The 19028-nt window shown below is 42.4% G+C and overlaps 1 protein-coding gene across 1 annotated transcript in view; it reads right to left on the bottom strand.

The window, feature by feature from the left end:
• ank3b (ankyrin 3b) overlaps positions 1-19028 on the bottom strand; it is a 754597-nt gene that overhangs the window by 575676 nt on the left and 159893 nt on the right. Inside the window, exons 3-4 of the mRNA XM_041209573.1 lie at positions 13562-13660; positions 2766-2864 (exon numbers count right to left, since the gene is read on the bottom strand). Coding sequence (XP_041065507.1) covers positions 2766-2864; positions 13562-13660 — 198 coding nt within the window. The remainder of the gene's footprint in view (positions 1-2765; positions 2865-13561; positions 13661-19028) is intronic.

Genomic DNA, 19028 nt, shown 5'->3' with positions numbered 1-19028 from the left:
GCAAGTAATAGGATGCATCATCATATACCACTCTAACGCTAACTTCACCTAACATTGAAAAGCGCTATTGGTATAGCCAGTTGGTTTCACATCAGTTTTATATAAGGGAATGTGACTTGGAGACTTCTTGTACTCTCTTTCCAAGATACGAGACACAGCTGCAACTGTATCAATTATGGAAAGTAAGCTGTGAATCTCTGACTTGCATTTCTACTGTAGGAGCTGAAATTTTATCTTCAGGCCTATTACTGTCACCTCCCAGGTGCTGTTTTTCTTGCTCTCTGACTGAGTACAACTCTTGACCTTCCTGCTTGATAACATCAATTTCTATTTCCACATCTATCATATGTGCATTCCAAACTCCTGAACTGGCTTTTAGATCGACCATGACCTTGACCTGGTGTATAACTGCAACCTGGAGCATTAACACATCCTGGAGCATTACTGTTTCCTCCACTCCTGTTTGTCATCTGAATATAGCCGACTTTCCCATAGGTATAACATTTTAACTGGAAAATGGGGCATTTAAATGGTTGGTGGCTACCAGGGCAACAGTAGCATCTAATTTTCTTGCTCTGAGACATGGATCTCACAGAAATTCGGTGGACCTTCCCCTACCATCTCAGGAAAAGAACTTCCTTACAACATGCAACTATGTCTTTCTGCCTTTTCTATGGCTGTGGCCTCATCACAGACCTGCTTTCACGTCACTGCAATGTCTTTACTCAAAAGCTTGGTCTCAATTTTGTTGTTCTTTGGGCCTCCTACAAACAGGGGGCTGCTGGTGAGACCCAAGACCATGGGACTGTGGGGTGGGGGGGGATTGGAGGGGCACGGGGGGACCCGTTGGACAGCCCCTGAGCACATCAGCCTGCCACAGCTGACACATGCACAGGAGCAAAGTTTACGGAGAGGGCAAAATTCCAAAGGCAAAACACAGCAAAAGCTGAATTACGGGACAGCCCCAGAAAATCTGAGACAGTTGGTCACCCAGCTGCATAGTTGAACACATTGTGCACATGGAGCAATCTTTCAAATTTCTTCATAATCAACTGAGGAAATTCTAAAAATTGCACCACAATGTTCTTCAGTCCTTAAGTTCTCAAATAAAAACAACTCTTTCCTAGCCTTGTTGTCATCTTTCTGTTGTTTATTGCACTGAGTGAGACTGACACTTGCGCGGCTGTCAGCAGCCATTATTGAACAATTTTATTTACACCTCCCCAACAGAGGGGGCAGCAGAGCGGGAAGTAGAACAAAATGCTGAAATATTGCAATATACTACATGAATCATTTTTGTTGGTTACAATATTTCTTCTGCATTCATGAGACCAATATTTAAAGGGACGATCTGGATTCACTGTTATCAAGAAAATATTGCAAGACCATTTTCAATACTGCCCCTAAAGAATCAGACGGGCAAATTCACCAATCCTGAGCTCCCATTGGAGAGAGATGTGTTAGAAATACTGCCACAACTTGAATATCAATTCTCTGGTGACTCCACTGAGTCTGGAACCAAGGAATTTACCCTGAAAGGCCATATTGGTTCTGATTAGAACTGAACCTAACACTTGTTCATGAAGCTCAGTTGCTATTATATTTCTAACACTTGATATAAGAACGAATAAGAAATGTAGAATGCTTTTTCAGTTTTTTTTGCACTGCGTTGAACTGTAATGATGCCAAACGACAGCTGAACTCAGACTTCAAGGGAAAAAAAGTGCCTTTTTTTGGTTATGTTGAATGCGATGCTCAAACCCCTTCCTCACTGCATTAACCCATGTTAAAATGGGCTAAAATGCACAGCAAATTTAATTCTTCACATCCGGTTTCAACCGTGTGCTCAGTTTGTGGTAGGCCTCATTATAAATATCGCAATCTCTGTATAAATTACGTTGTGTGATAAGCAACTAGAAAACTCAGTGATGAACTGTAACTCACTGAATTTATCTGCTCTCACCTAATTTGATAACTCACTCAAGATATTGTCATTTGTGAATAATCTTTCTCTGTAGATTCAGTAAGTCTTCCCGATTGAACATGCCACACATACGAATGTATATACATACAAATATGGAGCAGCCACTCAGCCCTTCAAGCCTGCTTTAACATTGAGTAAGAACATGGCTGATCTGATTGTAACCTCCCGTCTCCCCAATAACTTTTCACCCCTTGTTAATCAAGAATCTATCTCGCTCTGCCTTAAAAATATTCAAAGGAGGTTCACAATCAGGATTCACTGTTATCAAGAAAATATTACAACACCATGTTCAAAACTGCCCCTAAAGAATCAGAGGGGCAAATTCACCAATCCTGAGCTCCCAAGGGAGAAATACACCAGAGGGAAACATGTGTTAGGAATACTGCCACAGCTTTAATATCGATTCTCTTGTGATTCCATGGAGTCTGGAAACAAGGAATTTACCCTGGGAGGCCATCTTGACATAAAGAAAGTGCTCCATTTCAGCGTAACAACTACAGTCCAGTGAACTTAAAACATACCACGATAGTGGGAGCAGGTATGGAGAAACTCCACACTCCCAGCTCGTCCATCCATGCTCACAACTTAACCAGTTCAGAACACACAATTTCCAAATACAAATTCCAGCAACCACCGGTGAGATTTTAGCTTCAATACCTACAGATTTTGTGTATTTTATAAATATATGAGCCAATAATATGCATATACAGGTATGTGTATACATATTATATATACTACACACTTACACTGACAAACAGCAGGTCTTACAGCAACGTCTTACCTGTGACTGGGCATTAATATTTGCTCCATTTGTTACTAGGACATGTACAACTTCTGCTTGACCAGCTAACGATGCAATATGCAAGGCGGTATTTCCTTTCTGAAAGTAAAAAGTGAAGATGTTAGGGGGAGTAATCCAGTGCACCCACAGCAAGAAGAGCTGCAAGGCAGCTGTGTATCAGTCCGTGAGATTAGGGCAGCTCAAATCCAAGGTACAACCGACTAATTATCTGTCAAAAATCACTGCTATCCTCTCCACAGACCAAATATCAGAAACCCTCAGACTTCTTTTTACTGCCCCTGACAGGGTGAAGTGGGTGAAAATTTCAGATGTCCCCATCCCATCCAACTTTGTTGGCATGGTGATGATGGCAGAACTGTGATTGAAAAAGAGTTTCCATCAATGAAAAACTTTTTCAAGCCATTGATGTCCAGGTCTGTGTTAAACTAACTGATGGAGACTGATTGCTATGACAATGCAGCAACTCCATCAGCACAGTATTATGGAATGAGCAGGATGATAAAAAGTGAATTAGTTATGGACTTGCTCTTTTATCATCTCACAATTCCTATGTTCCTGTTACCAAGCCACTACTTTTAGAGGCCAACTTGACTTCTGTTGAACTGTAGAGTTAATACAGTTCAACTAAAGGATGGGATTCATTCAATCACTCAATCACATGAAAAGACATGCACACGTAGCAGGGCATTTCAGGAAGTTAAGTTCAATGTTCCCAAAATAAACACTGAAGGTTTATAACAGGCCAGTTTAGGATGATTCAAACACAACTTTCTTCCAATAAAAACCATGGTTCGGGCACACTTAGTTGCTATGTTACATTTTGTTTATTTTCATGCGAGTTTACTTGAGGTTAGTGTCAGCTCTTTTCTGAACTTAAATGCACAACCCTCTGTCTATCAGCATGTTCCACAAACAACAGCGCAGTAATGATGATCTCACATCGCTGTAAGAACGCAAATCCAGAGGGGCAGGATGAGTCAGCTGAGTGGGCAGATGGTCAGCTGCCTGAAAGGCAGCCAGTAGAGGACCAGATTTATTAAAGCACTGGGTTACACAGGAATAAGGCACATCAGACCTGTACAGATTTTCAATGGCTGTCCTGTTGCAATCACTTCATTTATCAATGAATGATAAATTCCTAAGAATGGAAGCTATGGTGGATTTATATCAAATTACTGTGGGCGGTCCTTTAGGTGCAGCTCTGAAGAAGGGTTGTACGGACTCGAAAAGTTAGCCATTTTCCTCTCTCCACAGGTGCTGTCAGACCTGCTGAGTTTTTCTGTTTTCATTTCAGATTTCCAGCATATGCAGTAATTTGCTTTTACCATTAGGTTCTAGTTTAACAATTTGTGAGCTCAACAAGAAATGGATTAAAACAAAAAAACTGCGGATGCTGGAAATCCAAAACAAAAACAAAAACAGAATTACCTGGAAAAACTCAGCAGGTCTGGCAGCATCGGCGGAGAAGAAAAGAGTTGACGTTTCGAGTCCTCATGACCCTTCGACAGAACTTGAGTTCGAGTCCAAGAAAGAGTTGAAATATAAGCTGGTTTAAGGTGTGTGTAACTCTTTCTTGGACTCGAACTCAAGTTCTGTCGAAGGGTCATGAGGACTCGAAACGTCAACTCTTTTCTTCTCCGCCGATGCTGCCAGACCTGCTGAGTTTTTCCAAGAAATGGATTAATTCAATTCAGTGCTATCAATAGGCATAGGAACATTGGAGTAGGCCATCGAACCTGTTACACCGTCCAGTTGCAGCACCGTCAACCTAAATCACAATTCCATTTATCTGTCTTAGGTTCCATATCCTCTGATTCCATCACCTAACAAAAATCTAGTGATCTCAGTCTTGAAAACTTCAGGGAAGTAGAGGCCAGGTAACTTAATATTGGTGGTAGGAAAGATAATGGAATCTTTAATTAGGTGTAACTGAAAATCATCCAGAAACTGGAGATAGAATGACGAATTGTCAGCATGTATTTCAAAAGGGAAGGGGTCAACCTTATTCAATTCTTTGAAGAAGTGATAGGAAGAACAGATGAGGATAATGCATTAAATGTCATATACTCAGATTTTCAAAAGACCTAGGATAATGTACTGCATAGTAGACTCATGACTAAGGTCCAAGCATTTGGACTCAGGGGGCAGGTAGCAGAATGGATAGCAAGCTAGCTACAAAACAGAAAATAGAGAATAGGGGTTGGCAGGACTTGGAACACTCTTACCTGTAAAGGTGGTGGAAGTTGATTGCATAAACATGTTGAAAAAGGAATTGGACAGGTACTTGAGGGTGAGAAACTGGCAGGGTTACAGACATAAAGCAGGGATGTGGGACTAAGCACAGCCTGCTCTTTCAAACATCCAAAACAGGCACAATGAGCTGAATGTGCTGATTTGATGATTTTATCAACTTCTGGGGAACTGGTCGCACTACTTCCAATTTGCCATGTTTTATCCCATTGGAAGCACATGGAAACATGGAAGAACTCATCGGAGGCTAAACTTAGGGTGATTTCGCCAATCCTACTGCTGTAGGAAAGTCTGGGCTGTTAACTCTAGAACATCATTAAGATGGTTAAATTATGAAGGCAGAGGGCATGAATATGCTTTGTAACTCTTTCGAGTACAAACACGTTTCCATCTGTTTCAGATGAAGTTACATTGTTTCATAGTTTGCCATTGTGAGATTTGAACTCTTGATCTTGGGGTTACAAACCCAGTTCCATAACCACTTGGCTATTTAGGCCAAGCTAAATGGTGCTTCCATTAACTGGACATGTAACTCTTTCAAGTACAAACCTGTTTCCATCTGTTTCAGATGAAGTTACATTGTTTCATAGTTTGCCATTGTGAGATTTGAACTCTTGATACTCTTTTGAGTAAACCTGTTTCCATCTGTTTCAGATGAAGTTACATTGTTTCATAGTTTGCCATTGTGAGATTTGAACTCTTGATCTTGGGGTTACAAACCCAGTACCATAACCACTTGGCTATTTAGGCCAAGCAAATTTTTTACAAACACGTTTCCATCTGTTCCTATTCAGATGAAGTTACATTGTTTCATAGTTTGCCATTGTGAGATTTGAACTCTTGATCTTGTGGTTACAAGCCAAGTACCATAACCACTTGGCTATTTAGGCCAAGCCATAGTCTGAATGGCCTCCTTCTGCCCTGTAAAGATTCAGTGGAGGGGAAATTTGAACATGGTGCTGTTTCCATGACATCACTTTCATTCTTATTGGTGATTGAAGTCACAGAGCTGGAACTCTTCCAAATTCACCCAGCATTACTTGTAACTCTTTTGAGTACAAACATGTTTCCATCTGTTTCAGATGAAGTTACTTTGTTTCATAGTTTGCCATTGTGAGATTTGAACTCTTGATCTCTTGATCTTGGGGTTACAAACCCAGTACCATAACCACTTGGCTATTTAGGCCAAGCTTCATAGTTTGCCGTTGTAAGATTTGAACTCTCGATCTTGGGGTTACAAACCCAGAACCATAACCACTTGGCTATTTAGGCCAAGCCATCTGTTTCAGATGAAGTTATATTGTTTCATAGTTTGCCATTGTGAGATTTGAACTCCTGATAGTTTTGCCATTGTGAGATTTGAACTCTTGATACTCTTTTTTTGAGTAAACCTGTTTCCATCTGTTTCAGATGAAGTTACATTGTTTCATAGTTTGCCATTGTGAGATTTGAACTCTTGATACTCTTTTGAGTAAACCTGTTTCCATCTGTTTCAGATGAAGTTACATTGTTTCATAGTTTGCCATTGTGAGATTTGAACTCTTGATCTTGGGGTTACAAATCCAGTACCATAACCACTTGGCCATTTAGGCCAAGCCAACCCAGTACCATAACCACTTGGCTATTTAGGCCAAGCTTCATAGTTTGCCGTTGTAAGATTTGAACTCTCGATCTTGGGGTTACAAACCCAGAACCATAACCACTTGGCTATTTAGGCCAAGCCATCTGTTTCAGATGAAGTTATATTGTTTCATAGTTTGCCATTGTGAGATTTGAACTCCTGATAGTTTTGCCATTGTGAGATTTGAACTCTTGATACTCTTTTTTTGAGTAAACCTGTTTCCATCTGTTTCAGATGAAGTTACATTGTTTCATAGTTTGCCATTGTGAGATTTGAACTCTTGATACTCTTTTGAGTAAACCTGTTTCCATCTGTTTCAGATGAAGTTACATTGTTTCATAGTTTGCCATTGTGAGATTTGAACTCTTGATCTTGGGGTTACAAATCCAGTACCATAACCACTTGGCCATTTAGGCCAAGCCAACCCAGTACCATAACCACTTGGCTATTTAGGCCAAGCTTCATAGTTTGCCGTTGTAAGATTTGAACTCTCGATCTTGGGGTTACAAACCCAGAACCATAACCACTTGGCTATTTAGGCCAAGCATAAACACATTTCCATCTGTTTTTTCAGATGAAGTTACATTGTTTCATAGCTTGCCATTGTGAGATTTGAACTTTTGATCTTGGGATTACAAGCCCAGTACCATAACCACTTGGCTATTTGGGCCAAGCATGAATATGCTTTGTATTCCCTGGCATTTAGAAGATTGAAGGGTGATTTGATTCAGGTGTTTAAATCGTTAAAGTGACTTGATAGGGTAGATAATGGGGAACTATTTCCCCTAATGGGGAATCTGACACAAGGCAGCAAATCTTAAAATTGGAGCCAGGCCAATCAGGGGTTACATCAGGAAGCAGGTCTTTACACAAAGGGTAGTGGAAATCTGGAACACTCTCCCACAAAAGGCTGTTGAGTCTGGGAGTCAATTAGAGCTTTCAAGTCCAATGTCGCTAGATTTTTATTAGGTAAAGATATCAAGAGTTGTGGAGTTAAGAAGGGTAAACGGAGTTGACATTCAGGTCAGCCATGATGTAACTGAATGGCAGAATAGGGTTGAGGGGCTGAATGGCCTACTCCTTTTACTATACGTATTGTACCATTGAACTGTAAAATCCATTCTATGTTAAGCTTGTGTTTGTTAAGTAAGAACACAGTTTGACCTGCCTCAAATGCAATACTGCTACCATCCTGAGGGTCTATCCTTCATTGATAAACGGAGTTGAGGTGCAGGTTAGTTATGGTATATCTGAATGGACAGCTCAGGTAGTCCTGCTGTTTGCCAAGACAATATTGAGTATTGAATAGCCCAGGTTACCTCAGAAAGGGAAATAGGAACATAGGAATTTAGGAAGTAGAAGCAGAAGTAGTCCTTTCAGTCCCTTGAGCCTGCTTTGCCATTCAACTAGATCATGACGATTTTCAATTTCCATTTTCCCACACTACTCAATGACTGGGCCTCCACAGCCCTTTGGGCAGAGAATTCCAAAGATTCACCACCCTCTGAGTGAAAAAATTCCTCATTTCATTCCTAAATGGCCTGCCTCTTATTCTGAGACTGTCTCCTGCAGTTCTAGACTCCCAACTCCACCAGGGAAAACACCCTTACTGCACCTACCCTGTCAAGCCCTGTAAGAATTTTGCATGTTTCAATGCGATCATCTCATATTCTTCCAAACTCTAGAGAATACCGGCTCAGTCTCCTTAATCTCTCCTCATAGGACAGTCCCACCATCCCAGGGATCAGTCTGATGAACCTTCATTGTACTCCGTCCAATAATAAGAAAAAGGTTTCAGTGTGGGTAGAGATTGAAATTCTGCTGTAGTGTCCCTCGCAGCCAGTCAGAGATTGACTAATCTCTGAAAGGAATGTAAAGCATAGTTTACATTCTAGTGAAGTCTGGTCCCTCAGTGCTCTACTACTATAAACCCTACAGAAGAGGTGCTGTTCTGCAACTCAATTCCTGTTGCAGCTCACATTCCAAGGATGAGTGTAGGTTCACTTCAGTGACAAGTCGGAATGTAACTGTCATTTGTCTCATACTTCTTCCAAAATACTTCAAAAGCTTCAGAATTACCACAATCATCTGCCTACTTTCAGAATAAGCTAAAATGAATGACAACTCGCCCTTATGTAGGTTAATAAGAATTGCATGTATACAGCACCTTTCACAACCTCAGGGTGTCCTATAGCACTTTACTGCCAATGAAGTACTTTTGAAATGCAGTCAGCCAATTTGTGCACGAGCTCCCACAAACATGGTCAGATAATCTGTTCTAGTGATTGTGACTGAGCAGTACATTTTGGTGAAACCACCAGGAAGAATTTCCCCATGTTCTTTTGCAAATAGTGTTATGGCATCTTTTAGGTCCACCTGAGGGGGCAGGTGGGCCCTTAGTTTAATATCTCATCTGAAAGATGGCACCACCAATGGTGCAGCACTCTCTCAGTACCGCACTGGAATGTCAGCCTAGATTTTTTGTGCAAGTCCTGGTGTGGGAGATTGAACCCACAATCTTCTGATAACATTCCTAAATCATAAACATGCAAAACCTTTATTCTTAGAAACTCAAATACAATCGAAAGTTTGCCCTTTGAATAGTGAAGCAAAACCGTAAATGAGTAGATAGAAATAAAAGCTTACTTGCCAGGAAAGAAATGTGAAGTTAACACTTCCAAATACACAGAAGGAAGACCCAGTACCTCATCAGTTGGAAGCTTAAACTAATTCCAACATTTTGACCTATGGCAGCTGATTATATTGCTTCAAAATCCAAGAAAAAAAAAACTACTTGTTTTGTGGTGGAGTGAAAAATGTGGCTTGGAACCCAACTTCTCTAAAGCATTAAATTCACACTATCCTCCTCACTCACTCAAATCAACACATTGCAGTACACCACAATGGCATACATTACTACCTGTGTAAACTTAGTGTGAGGAGTGTTTGCCAGCCAGCATTCTAATATTGTAGGTCCCTCATCCATTTCTATAGAAATTCCCAATTACCTAGCTGCAGGTTCCAGTGGCATCCAACAAACCCACACCTTTCAGCACTCGAATCCTTCAGTCCTATTGGAACAAGCACCGACACACTGCGGAGTTCTATGGTCTGTTTGAGAAAAATATACTGGGTGCTAGGACAACCCCTCCCACCATACCCTGCCTAATACATGAACTTGTGTCACTCTTTAGCTTCTCTCCCGTCTTCCCCAGACTCACAGCCTCAAGGCCCACCTCCTGCTCCCTTGACCTCATTCCCACTAAATTGCTGATTTCCCAATTTTACTTCCTGCCCTCCACCTGCCATAATGCTAGCTGACATTGTAAATGGTCCCCTCTCCTCCAGGATGATTCCCATCACCATTTCCAAATTAGCCATCATCACCATTCTCCTAAAAATAGATCTTGAACCCTGACCTCTCTTTCCTCTCCTGACTCCTTAAACAAGTTGCCTCTCAAATCCTTGCCTATTTTCCTCACAATTCCACGCTTGAACCTCTCCAATCACGCTTCTGCCACACACTCACAGCATCAAAATGATCCTGAACAAAAGTCCTAAATGATATTCTCTCAACTGTGATCATACTTCGCCCTCCCTCATAATCGCCTCTGCAGCCTTTGACCCAGCCAACCACACCATCCTCCTTGAATGCCTCTCCTTAACTGTCCAGTTCAGTGAGACTGTTTTTACCTGGGTTCATTCTTGCTGTCTGCTTGTAGTTGCAGCAATAACTTCTCTTCCTGCCCCTCCACTGCTATTTCTGGAGTCCCCTATGGATCTATTCTTGCACCACCTCCAGCTTCTTTAACTCATCTACATGTTTTTCTGACATCCACATGGTGACATTTTCCACTGGCATAAGATTAGCGTCCACAGGAACACTGACAACATCTAGCTCTGCTTCTCTGTTACTCCTCTCAATCCCTCCGCTGCCTCTGTGCTTTCAGACTGCTCATCCAACATCTGAGATGACTTGAAACTTCCTCCAGGTAAATAATTTGAAAATCAAAGCCATTTTCTTTGCCCCCCACACCCCAACTACAAATTAATACTCTTATCACCAAATCCAACCCCTCCCCGGTCACTGTCTCAGGCTGAACCAGATGGTTTGGAACCTTACTGTCCTATTCAGCCCTGAGCTGAACTCCTGACTCCACATCCTCTCCATTGCAATGGCCACCTATTTTCAGCTCTGTAACATCGCTAGCCTCCACGTGCCTTTAACCAGGGAAGCATTAAAAGAGCTGATGAGCTTGGAGGTGACAATCTCCCATCTTCCATAAACTTTAGCACATCCAAATTCCTGCTGCTCATTTTCGTAGTGGTTACAGCACAGAACGAGCATGAATTGTCAAACAGACTGTGTATTTGGCCAGCCTATAATGTCAGAAGGGCACACAAGCAACAAATACCTGGGAGCTCAGGAGTTCATCTATTGAAAATAACATCATTGTTAATGATAATGGAAATCTCGTTCTCTGCCCCATGTGTTCTCATCCTCATTCTCTCTCTCATAGTGAATCTCCTTCAATTCTCTCACAATGTCTCTATCACTTTAGTCATTTTCCTCTCCCTATTATTCATTCCCATTTCTCTTCAGTTATCCTTCTCTCTCCTTCCTCTTTCTCCCTTTCCCTGTCTTGTGCCAGCTCTTTCTCTCCATCTTGATTTCTTTCTGTTTTTCACCCTTACCTCGTATCCCTGCAATATTTTTCTTTTCAGTGCTAATACAATTCTTTTTTGGAAACCACAATTGAACCCACCTTCACCACACACTCAGGCAGTGCATTGCAGATCTCAGCCACATGCTGCATATGAATTACACCTCATGTTGCCTTTGGTTCTTTCACCATTTACTTTAATCAGTGTATGGTGAAGGTGGGTTCAATTGTGGTTTCCAAAAAAAAATTGTATTAGTACTGAAAACAAAAATATTGCAGGGATACAAGGTAAGGGTGGTGGGGTGGAAGTAGCATGAGAGTGAAAAACAGAAAGAAATCAAGATGGAGAGAGAGAGCTGACACAAGACAAGGAAAGGGAGAAAGAGGAAGGAGAGAGAGCGATAACTGAAGAGAAATGGGAGTGAATAATAAGGAGAGGAAAATGACTAAAGTGATAGAGAGAGACAATGTGAGAGAACTGAAGGAGATTCACTATGAGAGAGAGAATGAGGATGAGAACACATGGGGCAGAGAACGAGATTTCCATTATCATTAACAATGATGTTATTTTCAATAGATGAACTCCTGAGCTCCCAGGTATTTGTTGTGTGTGTTTAACAGATTGCTTGTGTGCCCTTCTGACATTATAGGCTGGTCAAATGCACAGTCTGTTTGGCAATTCACGCAATAATAATAACATTAAGATAACACTCAGGAATAGATATTGCCATGCATATAAATGAATCAGTTATCAGGACAGATGAATCATTCTGTGAAACTTTGAAATCATTTTTGTTCACAAACAAAGTGATCAATGCTGGGTTCTGCTGCCATGTGAGGAGGAGAAAACCCAAAACGTATTGTAGAATTTGCTTTGTTTGATCAAAAGACAGTGTAGTATTACTCCAGTGCACAGTAAGACCCCAGGATAGGGGATGCGGTGTGAGGAAACTGGAGTCAGTCACAGCCTCGGCCTCTCCATGTACTGACTAAGCCAATCTTAAGTGCTGCCCCGTTCAGTTATGGTGCAAGGAGTTTGCTTTCCCTTTCAGCGCTGCACTCTCCACATGTAATGGCAGCTATTTACATACACTGCCTCGCTTTGCAGTGTCCATCTGCACCATGTCCTACTCCCATTTGTTACTCTGTTACCCTGGTCACACAGCATCTCTACTGTCATATCCTGACAAAAAGCACCTTTGAGAATCAAAATTCAATGAAAACCTGCAGAATCTCTATGTTAGGGGAAAAATTGCCTTTGTGTAACCCCAAATTGTGTACTTAGTGTCCAAAGCACACCACTACTAGTGGATCACTTTTGAAGCACAGTTACTGTTGCGTAGGTAATCATGGCAACCAAGTGATGCACAGCACGACTGGATGAGTGGCAACAGCCTGAAAACACAGGAGGGGTGCAAAGGTAGAGCTAGGTATTGTCAGCATTCATGTCTGCAAACTCCTCTTCAAACACTGCAATGCATTCCTTTATGTTCACGTGAATCATTGGAATAAGCCGATGGGGCCTCGGTTAAACAGCTCATCGTAAAGACAGTGCCTCAGACACTGCAGCATTCCCTCAGTAGTGCTCTGAAGTGTCAGTCTAGATCTTATGATCAGGTGTGCTTGAACACACCAACTTCTGACTCAGAAGTGACTGCCGACACTAAACTAAACTGAGCCACATAGACAAGTTCTCTCCTCACTTTACCAAATTAGAAAGAAATAAGCCCAAAGGAAAGGTACTGTAACAATAGATGAAGAGACACATCTTAACACAGCACCACTCAAGCTTTGTCTGAGACAGGCCTGTTGCAAAGACTAAACAATGACTTTTGTGCTTCTCTCCCACTGCCTGATTCTTATCTTTACTTCTGAACCGCAATGGCTGCCTTTTTATCTCTCCTTTAGCCCAATTCCCCCAAGCCACGTTCACTTGGAGATCACTCCTACAGTCTCCACTGGGAAATTGAGTTACTCATTTGACTCTCTGTATCAATCTTCGGCTTTTGGCGAGTTTCTGTGTGCCAGGCACTTTAAATAAATGAGACAACTTGATCCCAGGCCTCTACTGCTCACATGGCCAATGGGAAACACTCAGGAGAAGTCCAGCATGATGTCTCCCTGGCTTTCTGCCCTATGCCATGGCTAAGATTACAATAAGCTATTGGTGCAAACCGGAGATCTATCCCTTCTGAGAAAGTGGGCAGTCTGACTGATCGAGCACTAGGTCTCGTCCTTACCTTGGTTGCTGCGTCCACATTAGCACCTAGCTGGATCAGTTCAGAAACAACCCCTATATGGCCTTCCTTCGAAGCCAGGTGGAGGGCATTCAACCCATTCTGTAAAACAATAAATGGAAGAGTGTTATACCAACAGGGAATGGGGATAAATAGTTCAATTTATAGGTATACAGGAACAGGAGCATCATCCAGCCACTCAACCCTGGTCTGCCATTCAACGAGATCATTGCTGATCTTACCTTTACCTACCCATTTTAGTTCTGAACTTCATAATAGTCTTGCCCAACAAAAATCTACAACATCAGTTTGGAAGTTATCAATGATCCCCATACTCAGTCACTTTTATGGGGAGAGAGTTCCAGGTTTCTAGTACCATTTGAGTGAAGAAGTGCTTCCTGAATGGCCTAGCTATAATTTTAAAGTTATGCCTCTTCCTTCTGGACTTTCCCACCAGAGCCTCTAATCGACTTAAGCACTTCGATTAGATCACCCCTTAATCTTTCGTGTGCAAGGCAATACATAAATTCACCAAGTCTCCTTAGGTAGCACCTTCCAAATCTACGATCCCTACTATCTAGAAGCACAAGATAGATGGGAAAACCATCACCTGGAAGTTCCCCTCCAAGTCACTCACCATCCTGACTTGGAAATATATCACCGTTCCTTCACTGTCACTGGGTCAAAGTCCTGGAACTCCCTCCCTAACAGCACTGTGGGTGTCCCTACACCACATGGACTACAGCGGTTCAAAAAGGCAGCTCACCACTACCTTCTCAAGAGCAGCTAGGGACAGGTAATAAAAATGCTGGCCCAGCCAGCAAAGCTCACATCCCATGATTAATAAAAAAATATATTCTATGCAACCTGGCCTCATTATTGACCTCAGGCCCATATCACTCTGGTAGACCTGCACTGTACCAATTCTAAGGCCAAAGGTGTGTTGAATTTAACATATCTGATTTATAAATATATAAAGTACTCCACAGGCGTTTGTGAATGGTTTTTGACACAGGATTTAGTATTTAAGCTTTCAGTGTCATGCAGTATCTGAATGCATTAGTTTCTAGCTTGATGAATAGATTCTATGACAGAATAGAAAGAAAGATTTGCATTTATGTAGCACTTTTCATGACCACTGGACGTCACCAAAGTTTTTACAACAATGCAGTACTTTTGAAATGTAAAGTAGTGAAGGGGAAATCCAGATTAGTATGTCACGCGACATTTCCTAACTCCAACGTGTGTTGTAGAAGCAGCTTTAAAATAGCAGAGCCATGCCCCTGCACCCATCCACAAAAGTGACACGGCATCTTGGGCCACAGACGCAGCTGTGTTGTTTCTTAGCATAACATAACGCACCTTCCTATTGATGCTTGATGGCACCTGTCTCTCCCAATCTTTCTGAGCTACATTGGCTCCCTGTCTTTCATTTTCTCAGCCTCAGTGATCTACGTTTGCTTCCAGACATGCATTTCCCCACCCTCACTGGCTTACATTGAATCACTGCCACCTGCAATCTCAATCTGCAATCCTCTCAAGGGAACAATAGGATAATACTTATGTTAATGGTCTGGACTAATGATCTGCAGACATGAGTTCAAATCCCAGAATAGCAGCCGGGGAATTTAAATTCAGTTAATTAAATAAATCTGGAATAAAAAGCTAGAACTCTATCAGTAATTATTACCCGGTTGTACAAATGTCCAATAGGAAAGGAAATTTGCTGTCTTTACCTGGTCTGCTGTAAGTCTGCAGTGTACACGGCTTGAGGAACTTTGACTCAGAGTTAATGAGCTGGAGGCCATGCTATAAACACTGCCATGCATCAGGGAGGGGGAAAGTTATCTGGATACTTTGTTCCAGAAGACAGTCACATCCCTTAGGCCAGGGACATCTGATCCAGTCAGTGGTCAAGGCAGCAGCGTGAGACTGCGAGTGAGGCAGCTAAGGGGATCGAAAAGGTAGAAGTGGAGGAGCCTCAGCCCTTGCAATTGTCCAACAGGTTCCAGGTCCTTGCAGCTTGTATGGATGAGAGTGGGGACTGCCAAGTGGATGAGCGAGGTGACCATGGCACCATGGTACAGGAAGCCATTCAAGTGAGGGGAGTAAATAGGAACGTGGTAATTGGGGACAGTTTGGTCAGGGGAATAAACAGTCTCTGCAATCGAAAGTGCTAGTCCTGAAGATGTTGCCTGCCTGGTGCCAGGGTTCAGGACAAGGTGGTAGAGAGGGCTTTAAACTAACAAGAGGAAGGGATCATGTGAGTCTTTGAACATGTTTAAGGCAGAGCTGGATAGGTTATTGATAAGCAAAGGGGTGAAAGGTTATCAGGGGTAGGTGGGAATGTAGAGTTGAGGTTGCAATCAGATCAGCCATGACCTTATTGAATGATGGAGCAGCTCGGGGGCCAAGTGGCCTACTTCTGCTCCTAATTCATACGTTCTTTATGTTCTTATGCGTGTGACATTTTGGAAACTTAGAAAAGGTGGTGTGATAGCTCTGTTAGTTAAGGATGACATTAGTACAGTAGTAAGAGATACATTAGTACAGTAGTAAGAGATAGAATCATTTGGGCAGAGGTGACAAATAGGAAAGGTAAGCAGTCAACTTGCGGGAGTAGTTTATAGGTCCCCTAACAGTAGTTACACTGTAGAACTGAGTAAGCAGGAAGAAATAAATGGGGCATGTAAGAAAGGTACTGCAATAATCATCTACATGTAGATTGGGCGAATCAGATTGGCACAAATAGCTTGGAGAACAAATTCATTGAGTGTATTCGGGACAATTTCTTGGAGCACTACATTCCAGAGCCAAACAGGGAGCAGGCAATTCTAGACCTGGTAATGTACAGTGATACAGTATTACTCAATAACCTCATAGTAAAGGATCCTCTAGGCGATAGCAATCAAAACATGATATAATTTCATATTCAGTTTGAAGGTGAAAAATGTAGGTCTAAGACGGGTGTTTTAAACCGAAATAAAGCTAATTATAAGGGTACAAAGGCAGAGTTAGCTAAAGTGAAGTGGGAAACTAGATTGAAGGGTGGGACAGTACGAGGTGCAGTGGCAGACTTTTAAGGAGATATTTAATAACTCTCAGCAAAGATTTAGCCCAGTGAGAAGAAATGATTCTATCACTGGTGGCTAAATAAGGAATTTAAGGATAGTATCGAATGGAAAGGAACATTGTACAATTCTGAGAAGGTTAGCAGTAGGTCAGAAGATTGGACAGATTTTAAGAACCAGCAAAGAACAACTAAAAAAAAAGGGTGAAATTTGAGTACAAAAAAAATCTAGCTGGAAATGTAAAAAGATAATAATTTTCTACAAGTATTTGAAAAGGAAAAGAGTGAGTAAAATGAGTGTTGATCCTCTGGAGTGAGAGTCTGGAGAGCTAAAAATGGGAACAAGGAAATGTCTGTCTTCACTGTGAGGATTTAGAAAACCTCCCAAGAATACTTTAAAATCAAGAAATGAAAGGGAGCGAGAAACTTAAAAGAAACGTCATCACTAGGGAAAAGGTGCTGGGAAAACTATTAGAACTAAAGGCTGACAAATCCCCAGGAGCTGAGGGCCTGCATCCTTGAGTCTTAAACGAAGTAGCTGCAAAGATAGTAGAGGCATTGCTTATAATCTTCCAAAATTCCTTAGATTCTGGAAGAGTCCCAGCAGATTGGAAAATAGCAATAACATCTTTATTCAAGAAAGAAGTGAGACAGAAAGTAGGAAACTAACCTAACATCTGTCATAGGGAACAAAAACAAAAACAGAATTACCTGGAAAAACTCAGCAGGTCTGGCAGCATCGGCGGAGAAGAAAAGAGTTGACGTTTCGAGTCCTCATGACCCTTCGACAGAACTTGAGTTCGAGTCCAAGAAAGAGTTGAAATATAAGCTGGTTTAAGGTGTGTGTGTGTGGGGGGCGGAGAGAGAGAGAGAGAGAGAGAGAGAAATGGAGTGGGGATGTGGTTGTAGGGACAAACAAGCAGTGATAGAAGCAGATCATCAAAAGATGTCAACAACAATAGAACAAAAGAACACATCGGTGTTAAAGTTAAAGTTGGTGATATTATCTAAACGAATGTGCTAATTAAGAATGGATGGCAGGGCACTCAAGGTATAGCTCTAGTGGGGGTGGGGAGAGCATAAAAGATTTTTAAAAATTTTTTAAAAAATAATGGAAATAGGTGGGAAAAGGAAAATCTATATAATTTATTGGAAAAAAAAAGGAAGGGAGAAACAGAAAGGGGGTGGGGATGGGGGAGGGAGCTCACGACCTAAAGTTGTTGAATTCAATATTCAGTCCGGAAGGCTGTAAAGTGCCTAGTCGGAAGATGAGGTGTTGTTCCTCCAGTTTGCGTTGGGCTTCACTGGAACAATGCAGCAAGCCAAGGACAGACATGTGGGCAAGAGAGCAGGGTGGAGTGTTAAAATGGCAAGCGACAGGGAGGTTTGGGTCATTCTTGCAGACAGACCGCAGGTGTTCTGCAAAGCGGTCGCCCAGTTTACGTTTGGTCTCTCCAATGTAGAGGAGACCACATTGGGAGCAACGAATGCAGTAGACTAAGTTGGGGGAAATGCAAGTGAAATGCTGCTTCACTTGAAAGGAGTGTTTGGGTCCTTGGACGGTGAGGAGAGAGGAAGTGAAGGGGCAGGTGTTGCATCTTTTGCGTGGGCATGGGGTGGTGCCATAGGAGGGGGTTGAGGAGTAGGGGGTGATGGAGGAGTGGACCAGGGTGTCCCGGAGGGATCGATCCCTACGGAATGCCGATAGGGGGGATGAAGGGAAGATGTGTTTGGTGGTGGCATCATGCTGGAGTTGGCGGAAATGGCAGAGGATGATCCTTTGAATGCGGAGGCTGGTGGGGTGATAAGTGAGGACAAGGGGGACCCTAACATGTTTCTGGGAGGGAGGAGAAGGCGTGAGGGCGGATGCACAGGAGATGGGCCGGACACGGTTGAGGGCCCTGTCAACGACCGTGGGTGGAAAACCTTGGTTAAGGAAGAAGGAGGACATGTCAGAGGAACTGTTTTTGAAGGTAGCATCATCAGAACAGATGCGACGGAGGCGAAGGAACTGAGAGAATGGGATGGAGTCCTTACAGGAAGCGGGGTGTGAGGAGCTGTAGTCGAGATAGCTGTGGGAGTCGGTGGGTTTGTAATGGATATTGGTGGACAGTCTATCACCAGAGATTGAGACAGAGAGGTCAAGGGAGGGAAGGGAAGTGTCAGAGATGGACCACGTGAAAATGATGGAGGGGTGGAGATTGGAAGCAAAATTAATAAATTTTTCCAAGTCCCGACGAGAGCATGAAGCGGCACCGAAGTAATCATCGATGTACCGGAGAAAGAGTTGTGGAAGGGGGCCGGAGTAGGACTGGAACAAGGAATGTTCCACATACCCCATAAAGAGACAGGCATGGCTGGGGCCCATGCGGGTACCCATAGCCACACCTTTTATTTGGA

Source organism: Carcharodon carcharias, chromosome 17 (genome assembly GCF_017639515.1).
Source record: "Carcharodon carcharias isolate sCarCar2 chromosome 17, sCarCar2.pri, whole genome shotgun sequence".
Lineage (NCBI taxonomy): Eukaryota > Metazoa > Chordata > Chondrichthyes > Lamniformes > Lamnidae > Carcharodon > Carcharodon carcharias.
This window is presented reverse-complemented; position numbering and strand designations above follow the sequence as displayed.